General features: G+C 40.9%; 1 protein-coding gene across 1 annotated transcript in view; it reads left to right on the top strand.

Annotated features, from left to right (window-relative positions):
- The window catches only part of dgkb (diacylglycerol kinase, beta), a 75,725-nt gene that overhangs the window by 9,759 nt on the left and 47,156 nt on the right, over positions 1–18,810 (top strand). The window contains exons 4-14 of the mRNA XM_073485269.1: positions 1,709–1,729; positions 2,298–2,445; positions 4,880–5,017; positions 9,597–9,646; positions 11,777–11,851; positions 11,942–12,061; positions 14,069–14,186; positions 15,035–15,123; positions 15,464–15,580; positions 15,843–15,941; positions 17,004–17,105. Of these exons, the coding sequence (XP_073341370.1) occupies positions 1,709–1,729; positions 2,298–2,445; positions 4,880–5,017; positions 9,597–9,646; positions 11,777–11,851; positions 11,942–12,061; positions 14,069–14,186; positions 15,035–15,123; positions 15,464–15,580; positions 15,843–15,941; positions 17,004–17,105 (1,077 nt within the window). The remainder of the gene's footprint in view (positions 1–1,708; positions 1,730–2,297; positions 2,446–4,879; positions 5,018–9,596; positions 9,647–11,776; positions 11,852–11,941; positions 12,062–14,068; positions 14,187–15,034; positions 15,124–15,463; positions 15,581–15,842; positions 15,942–17,003; positions 17,106–18,810) is intronic.

The following is an 18,810-nucleotide window of genomic DNA, read 5'->3' as shown; positions in this document are numbered from 1 at the left end:
TCACCGTGTGTCTTTATTTCGGTACTTCTCTGAAAAATCATGTCACGAACACAGAACATCGTTTATTATTTCAGTTTTTTGATTATGTAATAATAATTCCTCTGCACACGTCTTCGAGACGCCGCACTCTGCTTTGTTCACTTTAATCAAAGAGTATTTCGACACACGAGCGGCCATTGTTGCACGAGAAGCAACTGAAAGAGTTTGTTGCTGCTGAAACATTTATCCACTTATATCGCCACGATAACACAATTTTCAAGGTTGGCATTTTGTATTTAGCTTTGACAGCAGCGTGGGAGGGTTAATGGGGTCTGGAGAATAATTACCTGTTTCACTTCCTACAATAGTCTTCGCTACACTAACTCACAGGTGCACAAAGACACACAAACACACAGTAAAAACTGGGTAAGGTAAAGTAAAGGGAGTACATTTTGGCGAGAGTTTCCGATAAATAAGTCAATCTTAATTAGCAGTATTCAGTAAGTTTTTTGATATATTGTGCATGCATTAATAACTGTTGCATGGCAGGTATAAAATGCTTAATGTAGCAGCAGATAAAGGGATTTTTCTCCTCGTACCTGTAACTACATTGTTTTTGTGTGATTTGCAGAGTTTTTGAAATATCAGCTGTAGAAATGGTTTTTTTATACTTAATGGTATTTGCTTGTGTTGCTCCGAAAAACTCAACAGCAATGTCTCTTTCTAGAAATCATGACCCGGTTACTCAGGATTATTTCACCACCCTTGTTGTGAGCAGTTTCATGAGGGGACTATTTTCTTTCTTTCTAACAAGCTACGCCCACCGAATAACGTTAGCCGTGACGTTAGCTCTGACGTGAGGTGTAACTTTCGTGGGCGGCTGTGGCTCAGGGGTAGAGCCAGCATCTTGTTATCGGAAGGTCGCTGGTTCGATTCCCATGTTCTGCATTTCGAAGTGTGCTTGGGCAAGATACTGAAGCCCAGACTGCTCCTGATGTGCTGGTCGGCACCTTGCATGGCAGCCACCGCCATCAGTGTGTGAATGTATGAATTACTGTAAGTCGCTTTGGACAAAAAAGTGTCTGCTAAATGTAAATGTAGCCACTTTAGTTAGTGTATACCACTTTTACACCAAAATTAGTGTGTATACACTATTTTTTTTTTTTTTTACAACGCAGGTAAACCCACTAAAAATAGGCAATTTACTCTTCACATTGGCAGTGTGTGTTTCCCTGCTGTTGGTTTTTCTCCTCACAGAACAGTAGAAAGCAGCCGGTCACGTACCACATCGGACTACATCTACAATACATAGATATGTGTCAGTGTGAAAGGGGTATTAGTTAGCTAGGCTGTCGTCCATGAGTCGATGCACGCTTCCTTCTGCACGGTGACATGGAAAGAAAATGGTTCCTACATGAAACTGCTCACAACAAGGTCTGTGGATGATCTTGAGTAACCAGGTCACAAGTTTTGTTTTCTGGGAAGAGACATTGCTGTTAAGTTTTTTTATACAACCGATATCTTCTTGGCAACTCATCTAGATGGAGGAGAAATATGTATTTTTTTATTTTGAGGTGCACTGTCCCTTTAATGAACAGAGCTAGACACTCAGGTAGTCTTTGTGATAATGCCTGTGTTAAATGTAGGATGTTTTTTAATGTAATAACTGCTCGATACATCCTCGATCATGTTGCTTTCTTTCTTCCTTCCTTCAATGCGGCGGCTTCAGAAGCAGGAGATCCTCACCCAGGTAATCTCTTCCTCTCTCTTATTTATTTAATTGTTTGTGTGTTTTGCAGAGCGCTCACACGATTTCTCGCTAAACGACTCGACTCTCTCCAGCAGCAGCGGAGCAATAAAAGAAAGGAAATTAAAGGTGTTTCTAGAGGCCATCATGCAACATTTCCAGGGAAATATTACTCACCTAAAATGTCTTTTCCTTGAACTGGTAACAACCGAGTTAATGAGCAAAAATGTAAGAGATCGTTTATATGTTTCGGTTGACACAGATTCAGCCAAACAGACACTTGGATGAAGCTGTGAGTCTAAATGTTTGAAAAGTAAAAGCACAAACACTGAATACTGCATTTAAACTGCTCTCTAAAAGATTTTCACCGACCTCATCTGCAAAACACTTCAGGCATCTTCCTGAGTGCATCTGCAACATGAATACTGCAAGCGATCTCAGACTGAACCCTGAATGTGAAACACACCAACATCCTCTCTTCATATTGAAACTCATCTGTATTTCCTTGAAGGCTTGAAGGCCGCGGCTCGCTGTGACAAACGTGCTCTTTTTTCTGTCCTGGGTTTTTTAGGAGATCGACTTTGAGGGCTTCAAGGTTTTCATGCAGACGTTCCTGGAGAGCGAACTCCCCGAGGAGTTCTGTCAACACCTCTTCATGTCGTTTAGCAACAAGGGACCCAAACCCAGTCCCTCATCTTCTGACAAGCCCAGAGTCTCTGGTAAGTGTAGGGAGGAAATCTTAACCTTAACAAACCTCTCGAGATATAAACAGCGTGTTGGTGTTGCTGATATTTAGACACCGTTGCAGCTTTTGTTGCAGCTAATTCGTCACGTATTACTTACATTCATTTACTTTGCAGCATCATGAAAGTTTCGAAGCTTGTGTGAAAGCAGAGCCATTTCTTTTTCTGTTCGGTGCCTTCAGATGATAACAGATTCCCTGCCAAGTCCAGCCCGGTGGCCCACAATGTAAATTGTAGTGTTGAGGCTGCCAATTGTCTTGGCAAAGCTTTTGTTTGTTTACAGCTTTCATACTAATATCTCATTCTAGTGTGGTAATGAGTTACTGATATAAAAATGGCACACGTAACACGTCAGGCCGCTGTTAGTTCAGCCAACTTCCTGGACTGCCTGATGTGTCAGGTGAATTATTGAGGCTTTACGTAATTCAACGTAGGTATCCAACCTATAATTTAGTGTTTTCAAATGTCTTTATCCACTTTGACAGTGACCCATCAGACGTCTGACACTATGTCCTAACTACATGTGACGCAAGCATCAGTAAGACAATTAGCTTGATTTCATTGTTTCCTATTGTGTCCTAAATGGCGGCGAGCGACGCAGCGTTGTGCAGCATAACACGGCGTTACTGTTTTAAGCGTGTGTCTCTGTTTTAATTTCTGTCACTCATATTTAACGTGAGTCAGGACGAGGAACGGTGGATGCAAGTGAGGAGTTCTGTATTCAATATTGTCTCCTTTTACTGGAGTGAAAAAAATCATCAAAACATCTAAACATCCCAGTATAAAACATGTGTTTTCTGTTAAAAAAGTACAAACGTAGAAGCTGTCTTAGCAAACTCACCCATCTCTTACACGAGTGCTGAAGACTCCAGTCTGACTGGCAGCCTCTCATCATCAGCGCTCGTGTCTCAACATGAACAGCAGATGGTTCGGAAAAATAGGACATTAGCGAGGCATGAACACAAGATTATCATATCTCGCGGGCCTGCGAGCGTGATTTGTGACATCACAAATAATTCGGAAGCCAATCCTGGTCCAGTGGTGCGATGTGGAAACTTCAAGCCTCCCGTGAGCACACACCATGATGATGGACTTTACAGTAGGGAGACATCTTGTGTCTTGGAAAATTTTGCATATTCATATAATCTGGGATTTTTAATGAAGGTGAAGAAATAGGAGCCATTTTCAGGATTTTAATGTGGTAAACCAGACTTTTTATGCATGAAGGGGATTTTTAATGCTCAGTTGAATGGCGATGGATGGTGCATGGCGAAAGTCAGTCATCTGTGTCATCAAACAGTGACTGTACGGCAATTTATCAATAGTGCCAACACATCTTAAGGACTAGGTTTTCCTGCCAACACAAGACTTCTGTGTAGTTTTGCTCATTATGCTAATAACTGCTGCAGGCTTAATGAGCTACAGCTGAGCGTGTAGTGTGTAAACATGAAAGATGTTAATTTCCAGAAAACCAGAGTACCAGTGGTTGAAATAATGGAAGTAAAGCTTTTTTTTTTTTAGCCTGTGTTCACTTCAGCAGAGATCAGTCCTGTCCCTGAACAGCACAATCAAAAGATTTATTATCAGGTAAAAAAGAAAATGTTCCCCAGGTCGAGGCAGCATTCAGAGGCTGGAAATTGAAAGAGTCGACTTGAGGATTGAGCAGTGATGAAGTAGATTTACAGTAAAAACTGAACGAGTTCAACCGTAAATCTGTAGATTCAGCAGGGGGCTCCTGAGCTGGCGTAATTACAAACCTAAATTTGGAGTTGTTAGCTGGTAATTAGCAATTACTTAACATGAAATTTGTGGACCTGTAAATGAAGTGTAATCCAGGGTGAAAACAGCTAATGTTGTAATACCAAAGCATTTCATTTCTGTGTGGCAGATTTCACACACAGCATGTGTCCTGTCCAGCTCTCGCTTGCCAATAATTTTATAAAATCCAAAATATCTCAAAATATTGGGTTCGTTTTAATCACTCTCTGTCGATCTCTGCCTCCCTCCGCCACATCTCGAAACAAATAAAAGTAACGTTGCAAAAGTAATGTTCGCCCACAACTCGGTACGAGAGAACGTTGCAACATAACGATCAGCAATCCACCAAGTAGGATACAATTTCGCGGAGGCTGCCAGCTCCTAATTATGCTCTGTCACTCCACGTCCACATCGTGATGCCTCCAAGAAACCAAGAAATATTCACCCCTCTAGCATGAATATAGCCTCTGAAAACAAAGTGTCTGATAAGGCTTAAACTGTTTGTTTGCCTTTTGGTGAAGTGCACACCACCCACCACTGATCAATACGACTGTATGACTAATGTCAGGCCTCCCGGCCCAGCCCGGCTGTGTGGCTAACATTAGAGGCACTGTGGAGGATGTTTTGACCTTTCCTCTCCGTCTCCCTGCAGGGCTGAAGCTGATCAAAGGCAACTCGACCCCTCTGAAGACGCCCGCGCTGCCCCAACCTCTGGACACGGTGCAGCTGAAGGACATCGTGTGTTACCTCTCGCTGCTGGAGGGCGGGCGTCCCGAGGACAAGCTCGAGTGTGAGTGTCGCTCCGAATCACACGACTTCTGGTTCCTCTGTTGGAAATACAGTACGACAAGCATCTGAGGGGTCGGTGTGTAGAAAGTAGATGAGTCCTGATACAAGAATACACAAATAAAATACAAAACCAGGAAATTGAGGCACTGAGAGGCAGAATTAATGTCATCGCCTGAGTTTAACCTCGGTGGGTGGAAGTCACGTCAGACTGAAGCCCAGGGAGAAAGTTAAAGGGTAAGAGAGGACGAAGCTCATGCCACAAATCTTTGCTCAGCCGCTTTGTGGAAAAATGCAAAGTCATGCCGCAGTAAGTAGCCGATTCTCTGAAGCTTTAAATAACAACTGTAGCCTTCAGCTGCCGAGGTAATCGAATCTAATGTGATCTAAGAGCCTCTCAGACGCTTCCTGTTTTAGGGAAAAAGTCAAATATGCAGACTGGAGCTGCGTTCTGAGTGGATTTATTTCTCTGAGGGAGGTTTTTCTTTCTACTTAACGAGCTCATTGTGAAGTTTGACCTGGATGCTGAAAATGGTCGAATAGACAGAAACATGTTTACATCAACATTTAGGGGTTATTTAGGACAGTGTATCTCAACCAAGGCAAACTTCTTCCTTGTCATTTTAATATGACGATGTTGATTAGTCATAAAATGTCTTAATATGGTTACTGTTCGTCTGCAAGCTTTATTTTGAAAGTCCAACTTGACCGTGCAGTCGTTCACGTTCAAAACTGACCCTGGAGGGGTTGGTAGAGCGTCCTAAAGCTCATTCATGCTCAGTGTTAGATATGCATACTGATGTGGCCGGAGCCTTCTGTTCATTTTATACGTCTTTCTGCATATTTTCTGAAAGCTTACGGACACAGACCACTGGAGCGGTACCTCCGACTCGTAGAGGGCAGTGTAGAGGAAGAGGAAGAAGGCTTAAAAATGGCAGAAACTTTTGAGGAGAGTTGGTGAGAAGTTGTAAACATCTGTATGAGGTTACTTGGCAAACAGTTACTACAGAACAGCTGGGAGGAGATGGTGAAGGAAAAGCGGAGGTCCCTGCGGACATGATTTGACTCAGAGAGGCGCCCCCAAGTGGCTGTATTGCTTAACATCCATGCCGACGTGAAGGATGCGTGATGAAAGCATGTGGGTGATATCGTTTGAAATGGACGTGTCTAGTTTGGTACGTAAAGGGAGGATGAATGAGCCTTTAGTTTGAAGGTTAAGGCCGCTGACCAAGCTGCAGTAGGTATGAGGACGTGTTGCCTCTTTACTTGAACAGAGTCAGTCTTATTCAGGGCAGAGAGGGTAAATTGAAAGTAATAAATTCAGTGACAAAGCAGACAGATAAGGGGTCGCCTCCTGTAATGTTTGCAGTGCAAATCACTGACATTCAGTCTGGCAATACAAGAAATATAGAGCTGCTAAACCCAGTCCACACAAGTGAGAAGAAACGATACTGCTGGGATGTCTAAGTTTGAATCTGATCCAGATCTTACCGAATCATTATCCTTGAGATCCACCTTCAGAAGAAAAGACAGAACAATGAGCCGTTTGGTGAAGCTGCCAGGTTTCTCAGCACCTTTTGTTCAGGTTTGAAGTTCAATAAATGTGAGTTATATCTGCTGAAAGTAGACGAAGCATTTGAAAAGCCAATGGAATGAAAGGACAGTGACTGAATGAAAAATCAATGAGTCATTACTATTAATTAATTTTATTGTCTATGTTCTCCATCTGCGCTCCGTCCACTGAGGTTTATCTCGACCGAAGACATTATTTCTGTGCGTGTTTCTTCAGGCTGTGAGAAATGATCATCCACATAAGATCCTGTCTGTGAGGCTGACGTGACATCAGCCTGAAGCTCAGAACAGAGTATTTATGGTCCAGATATTGAGTTTTCTATACGCAACACCAAAGACGGTGCAGTGAATCTCTGGTGTCGATGTGAACAGTTCTTTGTTTGCTTTCAAATATTTACTCTGAATCTTCTTCTTTCTGTCTTTTTATGTGTTTTTTTTCTCCCTCGGCATTTCATTTTTTTAAAAACAAGACAGTTTGAAGGTCTTTCTGGTGTGTTCGGCAGTTTTAATAAGCCCATTCAATCAAACTGTGTCCCTCTTGTTGTGTTGTTCTTCCCCCCCTGGTGATAATAATGGAGTTTATAGATTTGACTGACTATCAAGTGAGATTCGGTCTCCGTGTCTTTGTTTGGAAATGATCGGCGCGGCTCCCGTAAAGCTTCTCCAAAGGGACGTTTGATGCCTCGTGATCGCAGTTTATTGACACGTCTTCCCGCGTCCCCGAATAGCATTTATCACATCATTTATTCACAGGGCTGCGTTGCTTAATTGGACATCAGAATCTTTTTTTTTTTTTCTGTGTTGCTGTAATTCTCATCCATCTGCTGAATTATTGAGCAGAGGAGCGCTCATTAAGCACAGGGATGACTAAATAATTCAGCCGACGCTGCCTGTGTGTGGGCACATCATGGATTTAACTGTGGATGATGCCTTATTGAGCGATCGCTCTACAATGCTGTGATCCTGACTGCTGTTATTTCAGGGGTGGATGGCTCCCTCTGCTGGTTTGGTCAAGAACTGCTCGCACTTCGGTGCAGCTTCCTTTCTAAGCTGATGATTTTTTTTATTTCATCAGGATCGTCTGAAACAAACACATTTTGGCAACAGCAAGTCATCAAATATTGAAATAAATATGAAATATTGAAGTTTCTCTTGTAGTCTCTCTTGTTTCAGATGATTTTTAAGGAGTATCTTGAAACACCACAGTGAGGTTGAAGTCTCACTCCATTGGCAGATGTTTTTGTTTGTTTCTAAAAATGTTTGACTCTAATAATAATGTATATTGTTTAATACTTTATTTAATCAGGAAGTCACATTGAGATCAAGATTTCATTTACAAGTGAGACGTGAGTACAGAATAAAATAAAATAAAACAAAATGAAGTAAAAAATAATACAGAAAATGGTAATGACAATGTTAGTGATACAGAAATATAATGAAATGAGAGAGGTTTTAAATATACAATCAAACAGGCAACAGCATGAACAAGCACTCTGAAATATCCCTGTTGTAGGTAAAAAAAATGGAATAGAAATACAAAATTATTCTGCAAAAAAGTTTACATTTTAAAATTACGTGAAGATACCCTTGAGCAAGGCAAACCTCTGTAGTGGAGCTGCTCAGTGGCTTCCAGGTGTGAATACGATCAGAGCGTTCCTGCAGAAGAACTTGCCGCAAAGATGGCTGAAAAATGTCCAAATGGTCACTAAAATCGAGGTTGAAACGAGAAGTGAACTTTTGTCTCTCGCCTTGCAGCCTCGGTGAAACACCACCACCGTCCCCTCCACCTGTGATGAGAAAGTCAGCACACATACATGTAATCTGAACGTAATCTGATACATACATTGATATGATACATATAAAATGTACAAATTTAACGCGTCAGCGGTCTGTTGAAACGTAAAATGCCAACATTTTATTTCGGTCAACTGCCTGAAAACTCACTCTACAGCAGAATATCTTTGCTTATACTAAAAACTGTTAAGTTAGTACTGTTCTGTTGATGATTCTCTCCCTTCCATTCCACCCTAAAACTCCAATATTGGACTAATTTAGCAATATCTCACATTTAAAAAGAGTGAAATAACTATTGAACCATTTCAGTTTGATTCAATGTAACTTCACTTCCTACTTTATTCTTCTATGTCTTGTATTTGCGTTTTTGTTGTGATGGAAACTGTGAATATCTTCCTCAAAGAAACATTTCAGGACGATTATTTTCCTTCCAGTCACAGAGACTTTCCTCTGTCCGACACATTTGTACTGCAGACAGAATTTAACAACAGTTCTCATCATCTTTTGCACTTTATGACCGTTTTGAGGCCTCTCTTGGTGACCGCAATCACCTCCTTGTAACACCATCAACCTCCACCCAACACCCAGCCCCAGACTCCAGCGTCACTTCCCCCCTCCCTCTGCCCCCGAAAGGTCACACCCCCTCAGGAAACTGGCAATTAGCTCCTCGTTAGTGGCCTGACGGACCGCCGTCTGACGTCAAGTCCTCATGATGTCAGCACCCCACCCTCCTGCTGCACCTCGACCACGCTCGGGTGGAGGTGTAGAGGGTGCGGCGGTGGCTCAGAGCACCTCTAAGTATAGCCATTAGTATGGAAATGATCTGCAGCCAGGTCGTGTTGTTGTTGTTGTTTTCACGATTCTGTTACGCTCAGACTCGGGGGTGTTTACGCATCAACGCGATGTAACAGGAAGAGCCAATCACAGCCGGGATGTTGGAGCTGTCTGTTTCCATGGCGACAATCTTGAGTGGTAATTGGGGGACACTTAAAGTTGCTGCATTCAGATGTTTACAACTGCTGGATTCAGGGTTTTGTTTCGTATCCGCGTGCAGTGACATTGACACGCAGGGGGAAAATCTGTGTCACAGAGCAGCGAGTGTTGTGGCTTCTGCTGCCAATAACTGCTTTTAATGTGCACTTCAAAGGTGGGGATTAAAGGCTGCAGAGTGCAGGGTGTTAATACTGAAGCTTGACATTTTGTTTTTGTCTCCACAGTTATGTTTCGCCTCTATGACACGGATGGAAACGGGTCTTTGGACAGCTCGGTAAATATTTCTCCTCCCTGAAGAACAACTTTCACCTCACGTTCATCAGGCAAAAGTGAAACATTGAAACCGATGGTATCTCCTAACATGTTGGTGTTCAAGTGTTTATTTTATTTTTTTATTTTTTTATTTTACCAGGAATATTACCACAGAGATTCAAAATATTTTTACGAGAGTCCCGGCCAACACAGCAGCATAAGAGCGTAGGGACAAGGAACAAATAACAAACTTAAAACAAACAACATACATTTTCACATTAAAAGAAACAAGCAACAAATTCTATCAGGACAATTATACTCAGTATCGATTAATGTGAGGATTATATTCTTGCTTAGTCAATTAATCCTTTTGAGAAGACGGTGAAAAATGCATGTGACAGCTTCCTAAAGCCCAAAGTGATGTCATCAGATCGCTTGTTTGTCAGACCAACGTTTGAAAACCCAAAGATATTCAGCTTGTTATTACATCTATCTCTCAATCATCACAGAGTTAATGTTTCTGCTATAAATATTATTTAAATAGAAACTGATTGATCATCAAAACTCAATCGACTAGTTGACCGCAGACTTTATTTGTGTACTTGCATCAAGGGAATTGAAACTTGATTAAAAAAACATACAGAAAAATAAACAAACCTACCTGATAATGAGACATTACCGAGGTCCCTTTAGTGCTCACTTATAGAAACAAGTCGTACGGCAATTATTTTTCATCAAGGTCCATAAATTACTCCAAAAATGTTGAAACATGTCCTGTAATAATTAATAATTTACTCAAGGGTAACCAAAAAGTAGTATGAAGCCTTTTGTGGCTCTGGAAGCTGCATGTAAGTGATGTCACTTAGCTGCTAAGTTGCATTGTGGGTAATGTAGGCACCAAGTTTTTTTGCACTCCTTTAACACTGTTTGACTCATGATGGAGTTTAAAAACAAATGATCAAAATCGATACAGCAGAATGAGAGATATCGCCTTTTTATCCCACATATTCTTCTTCCTACATTACCCACAATGCAGTTTAGCCACTGAGTGACATCACTGGAGACAGTTGATCAGATTTCATGCAGCCTCCTCTGGAGCCACACAACTTTATACTACTTTTTTCAAATATGCAGTAGTTTGGAAACAAATAAGGAACACACTTTAATGAGGAAAATTGGTGGAGTTACCTTTTAAATCGATCAGTCACCAAAATTGCATACTGTTTTTCTGTAGATCGACTTAATGATTAATAAACTGCACAATTCAGCTCCACGTGTTTGTGTACTTACATTAAACGTCTTGTATTTGTTTGATCTTGACAGAATGAAACTTAAAAGTAAACTAACCTTCATGATAAGACATCATTTACTCCACTACATTTATTTACAGCTGCAGTTACTAGTTACTTTTAAGATCACATAATTACAGGTGAAATATTTATCTCTCTTTTCATCCTCGAGTGTTGGTTCAAGTATATAAATGTATGGGTGACAGAAAATAAGAATTAAAGCGAGAGGAGAGTTGGGTGTGTGTATATTTATCAATGAAAGAGCGTCAGTCCTTATGTGTGTATGTATAGAAAGTGCGTAGGAGGGAGTCAGTGGGTTGAATTAGAGGGTTAAGAGGGAGAGGGCGCGGGTGGGGTGGGCGGAGGGGTTTTTTGTAATGTATCCCATTATTAGTATCCCATTATGGAGCGGGAGAGGGAGGGGAGAGAGCGAATGAAAAGAGGACGGAGAGCAGAAAGAGAAAAGAGACGTTAATTTAGTCTGACCCACATTGTTCTGCAGAATTTATAGAAAATAAAACATCAGCTCCTGATTTCCACTCTCACTGATACTCAACATATTAAAATCCAGTCCAGAGTGCATCGTAGTGATTCTGTGTCCCACCAGATAATAACGCCTCCCAAAAAAACAACCATTGTAATTAAACCATCAGCCCTCGCAGCTCTTCCCACGCTGCCTTTGTTTTCCCTCTCTGCGACTCTTCTGTGCGGGAGAATGACATTCCCAACCTGCTATTACACGCTGTTTATCAGTCTATTCACACCACAGACGTTTAGTGACATCCACTTGTAAGGCTGCAATATGCAGAAAGGTAAATACAGTGTTTTTGTGCCTGTAATGACTGTCTGCGGTCTCGCCACAGGAGCTGGAGCACATTATCTCCCAGATGATGCACGTAGCCGAGTACCTGGAGTGGGACGTGACCGAGCTGAAACCGGTAAGAAAGACAATATAATTATTATTATTATTATATATGATTCATTAGCTGGTCTTTGACTTCTGTTGACCTCTTTCCTCCGTGCTGTAGATCCTCCAGGATATGATGCGGGAGATCGACTACGATCACGACGGCACAGTTTCACTGGAGGAGTGGATCCAAGGAGGCATGACCACCATCCCACTGCTGGTCCTGCTGGGCCTGGAGACGGTGAGTCCACACAGACATCGCTTGTGTTTGCCAGTGATTCTTGTCGCTTGCTAACGCTCCAAGAAATAATGTCCTTTTGTACTGGAGGCCCATTTGTCTGACAGCCGATAAAACCCGCTGTTCCTCAGGCCGGTTAGTCCCAGAATGCACTCTGGTATCAGGAGCTTGCGTACGTAATTTAACTGATGTAACTAACAAACTTATTTTAACCCTAACTCAAGATGTTTTCCTAAACTTAACCAAACCGGGACTGTTCCACAACGTTCACTACATGTTCATTATTGATCCCATGAGGCTGAAGGTCACCTGATGAACTTCACTTTGTCTTTTCCTGCACAGAAACACATTAAGAGCAAACACACTTCACAGCGAGTGTGTATTTTTGGAGTAACACACCTTCTGAGCAGTGAGCTTTTTGTTTTTCTGAATAATGGGCCTCTGAACAAAAGGTATTCCCACAAGAAAAAAGATAATGATAGCCTACACGTATTGCCAAATAGTGTCAAAACTCATAAAAGAGTTGTCCTTTTAAAGAGTATTCATTCTGGACAGAAGAAAATGTTGGCAATGTGCATTTCTGCAAACCATGGCTATGTTAAAACCTAACATTTCTTTATGGTGCAACTTTACATTTCATCTGGTTAGGTTTCATCCCAGAAGCCACTTGGTTGGGGTTTGGAAAAGATCATGTTTTGGCTTAAAATACCCGTGTTGGTCGCCACAAACACGGCCTGAGATGTCTCAACATCCCCTTAAAATCATATCCAGTAGTTTCACACTTACAAATGTTGAAACACAGTCTCGATCTGCCTGCTGTCACGAGCTTGGCAGCCTTCTTACCACCACCATCCCCATTACCTGATATAAAAGTCTTGTCATAAACATGTAATGTGAATGTGATATGACACATTGTAGAAATACGTACGTGATACGTTCACATTTGCAGAAACGTAAACTGCTAACTTTTAACTCTGATGACTGGGCTGTTTCAGAGGGTAGCTATAAATGAAAATTATAAATAAATTGTGATGTTTAGGTCTGAAGGCTGGTGACATGTCGGCCGTTAGAGAGGTTTAAACTCACCTGCTGAGGTACATCATAGTGTGTGTGACAGGTAATGAACTGAAGTTGGATTCCCTGAAACATCTGGACAAACATCAGAAGGGGGAACAGATGAATGTCTCTCGTCTGTTGCTCGCTCGTCTTCCTTAGTAAAGACATCGTTAAATGTTTGATTTTTTTAACGTTAATAAGACAACTTTTAATAACTTGGAACTCGCACCATGTCATTATTCCAGAACTGATATTTTCAACAATGTTTCTGGTTCATTAGCCCAATCAGCTCCAAAAAATGAAGCTGTCTGCTCTCGCACCCTGAACTGAAGTGTGAATTGACTTTATCAGCCTCTCCCCAGCCTTTATTACCTTATCTGATGATTTATGCTAATCCCAATAATGTCACAGGAGTTATTTTACATCTATTGTTTAATATTTTAACTGCAAATTAGTGACAAAATCCAAATATTAAGCTGTAGACTCTGAAATGACTCTGAGACGTGCTGCTGTAGGTAATCTGTAGACTATAAGCAGTGAATACACACATTTTAGGAAGAAAAACACATTTTCTGTGATTCATAATTAATCCTGTGACAGCTCACACACTCTGCAGTGGTTTCCTGAGAACATCCTTACATATGAGCACACCTACATCTGCTGTGTGATCCCCAAACTAACGAGAGCGCCTGCAGTTCATCGTGTCTCCACTAGATGGAACTGTTTGACCAACTTCAGCAGTAATCTCCACAAGTGTCATTTTTTATGAATGAATATTAAGTTCTGAAGTAAAGTACAAACAAAAAATGAAAATACTTCTGTTAAAATATGAACTAGCGAGAAAACCAATAAACTAGATGACAAAGAAATCAGAGAAACGATCAGCTGATGATTTTTCTTTTCTCACCAGATTATAAAATCCGTTAATCATTTGGTTTGTTTCTCTCGCCGCAGAATGTGAAGGATGACGGGCAGCATGTGTGGAGACTGAAGCACTTCAACAAGCCGGCCTACTGTAACCTGTGTCTCAACATGCTGATTGGACTGGGGAAGCAGGGACTCTGCTGCTCATGTGAGTAATTCACTTACCATTAAGGCTTCGACACATCCATCGATCTGTGCAGACAGATACAAGACGATGTACAGGAGGCCAGCGTTGTATGTTCACGTGCTTCAGTGCTGATGCTGCATCAGAGCCAAACGACTGCATTTTTAAATTAATTTATTTCATCAGCAATCAGATTTTTTTTTAAGAGAAATACTTTAATAATCCGCTAATGAATATTGGATCCAATAAGCCCGGCCATGATCAGTTGACCCATAGTGTACAGTATATATACATGTAGATATGTTTATTATTTACTTTAATTTGTACTTTTGTTACTTAAGTACATTTAATATACGATATTTCAAGACTTAAAGTGCTATTCGTATGTGTGACTTAAAGTGAAAGTAAGACTTTTGGGTACTTTTTACAACAGTGGCTTAGTTTAAGTACATATTGATGCTAAATATTCGAAATTAGATTTTTTTTGCACAATCAATTCTCCAGAACTGGCTGCATTTTTTTGTTCTCCTCTCCGACAGCAAGGAAAAAGTCAACATCTGATCCAATATCGTACATCCTTAATGCTGAAAATGGAAAATAATGAGAAAAAAGGCTCCATAGTAGCCTATAAAATACTATATTCTATGTTTTTTTTTTAAAATATAGCTTGTGTTTTGCCCCAGTGGGTATTTTGCACCAAACTCTCACCCTCGTATTGGCACCAGACACCTTCCATACAGCTTTCACAAACACGTTACTCAAACCCTCATGTGTACCACTTATAACTGCGTGAAAGTCTGTTTTTTCTTCCCCTCTGCGTTCAATCTTTTCCTTGTTGAAAGTCCTAAATTGCATTTTTCTTTCCTCCCCAGTCTGCAAGTACACTGTCCACGAGCGCTGCGTGGCCCGCGCTCCGCCGTCTTGCATCAAAACCTATGTCAAGTCCAAGAAAAACACAGAGGTGCGTCCAATTGGAGTGTTTACCAGGCGGCACGCTTGGATCAGCGATGCTCCGCGGAGCTTAGGCTGAGGGCTTCTCTTCTTCTAATGGAATTAAAACAACTCAATCTGCTACTAAAGCATTGCTAATTACCAGAATGAGGTGGTTTAAAGACACAGACGGCATCATTTGTTTTGCTTCTGTCTGTCTGTTTTTTTCTCCTCCTCTTGTTTTCTTTCCCTTTTGCTTTCTTTAATTGTTGTGTCACTTGTGCCTTTGTATGTATCTTGTTTTTCTGCACCGCGTTTCTTTTATCACTTCTTACCCTCCCTGTATGCTGCCTTCTCCTTTCTCTCCGCAGGTAATGCATCATTTCTGGGTGGAAGGGAACTGCCCCACCAAGTGTGACAAGTGTCACAAAACCGTTAAGTGTTACCAGGGCCTGACTGGGCTCCACTGTGTGTGGTGTCAAATCACGGTAAGCTGCCACCTGAGGAGAGGCAGCCACCTCCTCATTATATTCCCACTGCTTCTTGTATTTTAGAGTTTCGTTTTAGCACCTCTGATACCTCGCAAGTCAATCCACCAATTTACACCCAGAAAACACTTGTTTGCGGTTGCAAGTTAATAGAAAGTAAAAACAGAGGCAACGACACAATCCCGAGCAAATGTATACTTGTAACATGCAATTGTTTGTGATTACTAATGTGGCTGTTAATAACGACCGCCACCTCCTCCAGCTCCATAACAAGTGTGCCTCTCACGTGAAACCCGAGTGTGACTGCGGACCCCTGAAGGATCACATCCTGCCGCCCAACTCAATCTGCCCCATCATCCTGGTAAGACTCCTCGCCGGTCAGCCGGCCCAGTGGCTGAGTGAGCCTGACACGGTGTTATCTGAGGATGTAATCATCAGCCTGTGTTCCTCCAGCGAGCTCTGAAATGGCAAATCTTTGTTTTTCTGTGGCAAATTATTTCCAGAATGGAAAAAGTCCATTTCAGGGGGAAAAGACTGCACCTAAAAATGGCTCATTAAGTATCTCTAAAACATAGATTACCCGCTTTCTTGTTCTCATCTCGACTTCTATAATAAAGGTTGTCTGGTATTGTAAAGATTAATTCTGTTTTTTGTACAACGGACAAAAAGGCAGCATGAAAACCTCTGTCACAGCCAGGGCCATGGCCAGTTTTGCACACTGTAGCTCCCTTACATGCACGTTTTTGGCACATTCGCTGGTGACGTTTAGAGGTAATGCTCACGCCAGTCTTCTTCAGATTTATTGGGTTATAGCGGGTCAGTAATATTTGTTTTATTGAAGCGGAGCAGGTAAATTCCTAAATCAACATCCATTCATAGGAAAAATAAATTAAACTAAAACCAATGTGTAGCACCAGATCATTTCCAGGTATCTTTCTGGATGGATTGGGAAATTATGGCCCAAAAATTATGGCCCTTCATACATGAAGGATTAAATGCTGTTTTAAAACAAAATTTGGTTGGAAAGACACTAAATAATGTATTTATCATTTATTTATTTGTTATTTTTTTGTTGACTTAAAGGTCATTTTTTTTTAAAAACGCCAAAGTCAAGACCTCAACGGTAGCCACCGCCCTGACAACAATTATTAATAAAATACAAACAGCAGGAAAAAAAGGCCAAGACAAGTGACACACTCTACAAAAAAGCATGAATTATATAAAGTTCAAATGCATATGCAGGTTTGTGTGTTTTCATAAAATGAAGTAAAACCTGGAAATATTTTGCTGTACATTGACTTTTATTTAAATTTGTCTTATGAATCATTTTGTGGGAGAGTTGAAGTCGAAATCACTTTTTTTTGGGTCTGAAACCTCGTTTTTGGATCCTCTAACAATCTCGCCGTTTGACCTTTGACCCCAGGAAAGGCAGTCGACGCTGAGGAAAGACTCCCGGTCGAGCCAGTCGGGCCGGGGGAAGATGCAGAGAGCCAACTCGGTCACGGTGGACGGCCAAGGACTGCAGGTGAGTCTGTCATTCGGACATAGACACAGTGAACTCACAGGGAATCAATCACATTTCTTTTTACACGCAGATCTCAGACTGTGGTGAGAATTGGCACAGTTGGATTCAAACTCTGTAAAATAGCAATGTAGATTATTATTTTCAAAATCAATACAAAACGTGGAGATGTATCAGCAGATCTTCATTAGATATCATCTCTCAATTCTTAATTAAATACACTCGTGTTGTAAAATCTAAAGCCAAAGTGATTAAAGGGTAATTGGGTATTTTTAAACCTGGAAAAACCCTGGAATTGGTCTGCGATGGCTGCAACGTAATCCTCGAGGACAAAGATCCCGTCAGCTGTTAGTTAGTTGTGTTATTGTGTGACTTTGGTGTTTTAACGTGTTGGGATTGACAACTAACACGCTGGAACGCCGAAGTCACACAATAACACAAGCAAGCGAACCAGTCGAGCCAGCTGCGAAGTACTGTTTTTGTCAAAGGAGTCTGGTGGCTGTGTGCAAAGTGATAGAACAGCTTTATTAGGAAAGACCAGAAGGATTTAACTATTTAACAAAAAGCAAAACAATATTTTTAGACGCTCAGAATTACACTTGTTGTACTTTGACAGGCGTATTTGTCCTTCATGATTACGTTGCAGCCATTGAAACTGCTGCTGGCTGAGATGATCCTCGTCCAACAACTCCAAAACCTTTTAGCATCTTTTGGTCACTGACGAACAGATAAAACACAACCAGCGATGGAAAGTAATTCAGTACATCTACTCAAGTAATGTTCTCATGTTCTGAGGTACTTGTACTCCAAATATTCTACTTTATCCTCCACTACATTTACATAATAGCTCTAATAATGAAGTACTTTGCAGATTTGGATTGAGGATGAAAAAATATAATTTATAACAAAAAAGTAATGATGTACTATTACAGGTTAAGACTTTATTGATCTCAGGGGTAAATTCACAAGCCACCAGCAGTAATTAAGTGAGTAACACATTAAGACATCAATATTTATAATTAGGGGTCGACTGATATGTTTTTTTTTCAGGGCTGATGATGATTATTGTTGATCAAGGAGACTGAAAACTGAGATTTGGAACCGTTATTCCTTTTTTAGGAAAAATAAAAATCTTAGTGTCAAAATTAGACTAACTAGAGACACAATGTAACTCGAGACAATTTACTCAAATACTGTACTTAAGTACTTTTTCTTACTTTACACTTCCACTCTACATTTATTTGTTAACTTTAGTTACTAGTTACTTTGCAGATTCGTATTATTCGGTGTTGATAGGCGATTACTTGTGACGTGTAACCAATCAGACGGTGTTGTGGGCGGGACATTGAGTGAGACCACAGAGTGACTACAAACAGAGAGAGGAAGCTGCATCAGAGTCAAAGTCTGATATTTTTAAACCAATTTATTTTAATTGGCAATCGGAGACGAAGAAACACAGACACCGAGAATAGGAAACCATGCTGAATATCGACCCTGATAACCCGCCAGGCTAGTATTCCGGCCAACCATGTTTATAATCCAGTGGTGTTGCTACTTTTACTTATGTGAAAGTTCTGATTACTTCTTTCACCACTGCATAAAATCACTGGAATAAAAAAAGATATAAAGAGGGTATAACAATGCCAGTTTACTGGGGCACAATGTAGTTTGAAGAAGAAATTCAAACTCAGAATTTGAATATTTAAAA

The sequence above is a fragment of the Pagrus major genome, chromosome 17 (assembly GCF_040436345.1).
Source record: "Pagrus major chromosome 17, Pma_NU_1.0".
Classification (NCBI taxonomy): domain Eukaryota; kingdom Metazoa; phylum Chordata; class Actinopteri; order Spariformes; family Sparidae; genus Pagrus; species Pagrus major.
The sequence above is the reverse complement of the archived record's forward strand: the minus strand, read 5'-3'. Positions and strand labels throughout refer to the sequence as shown.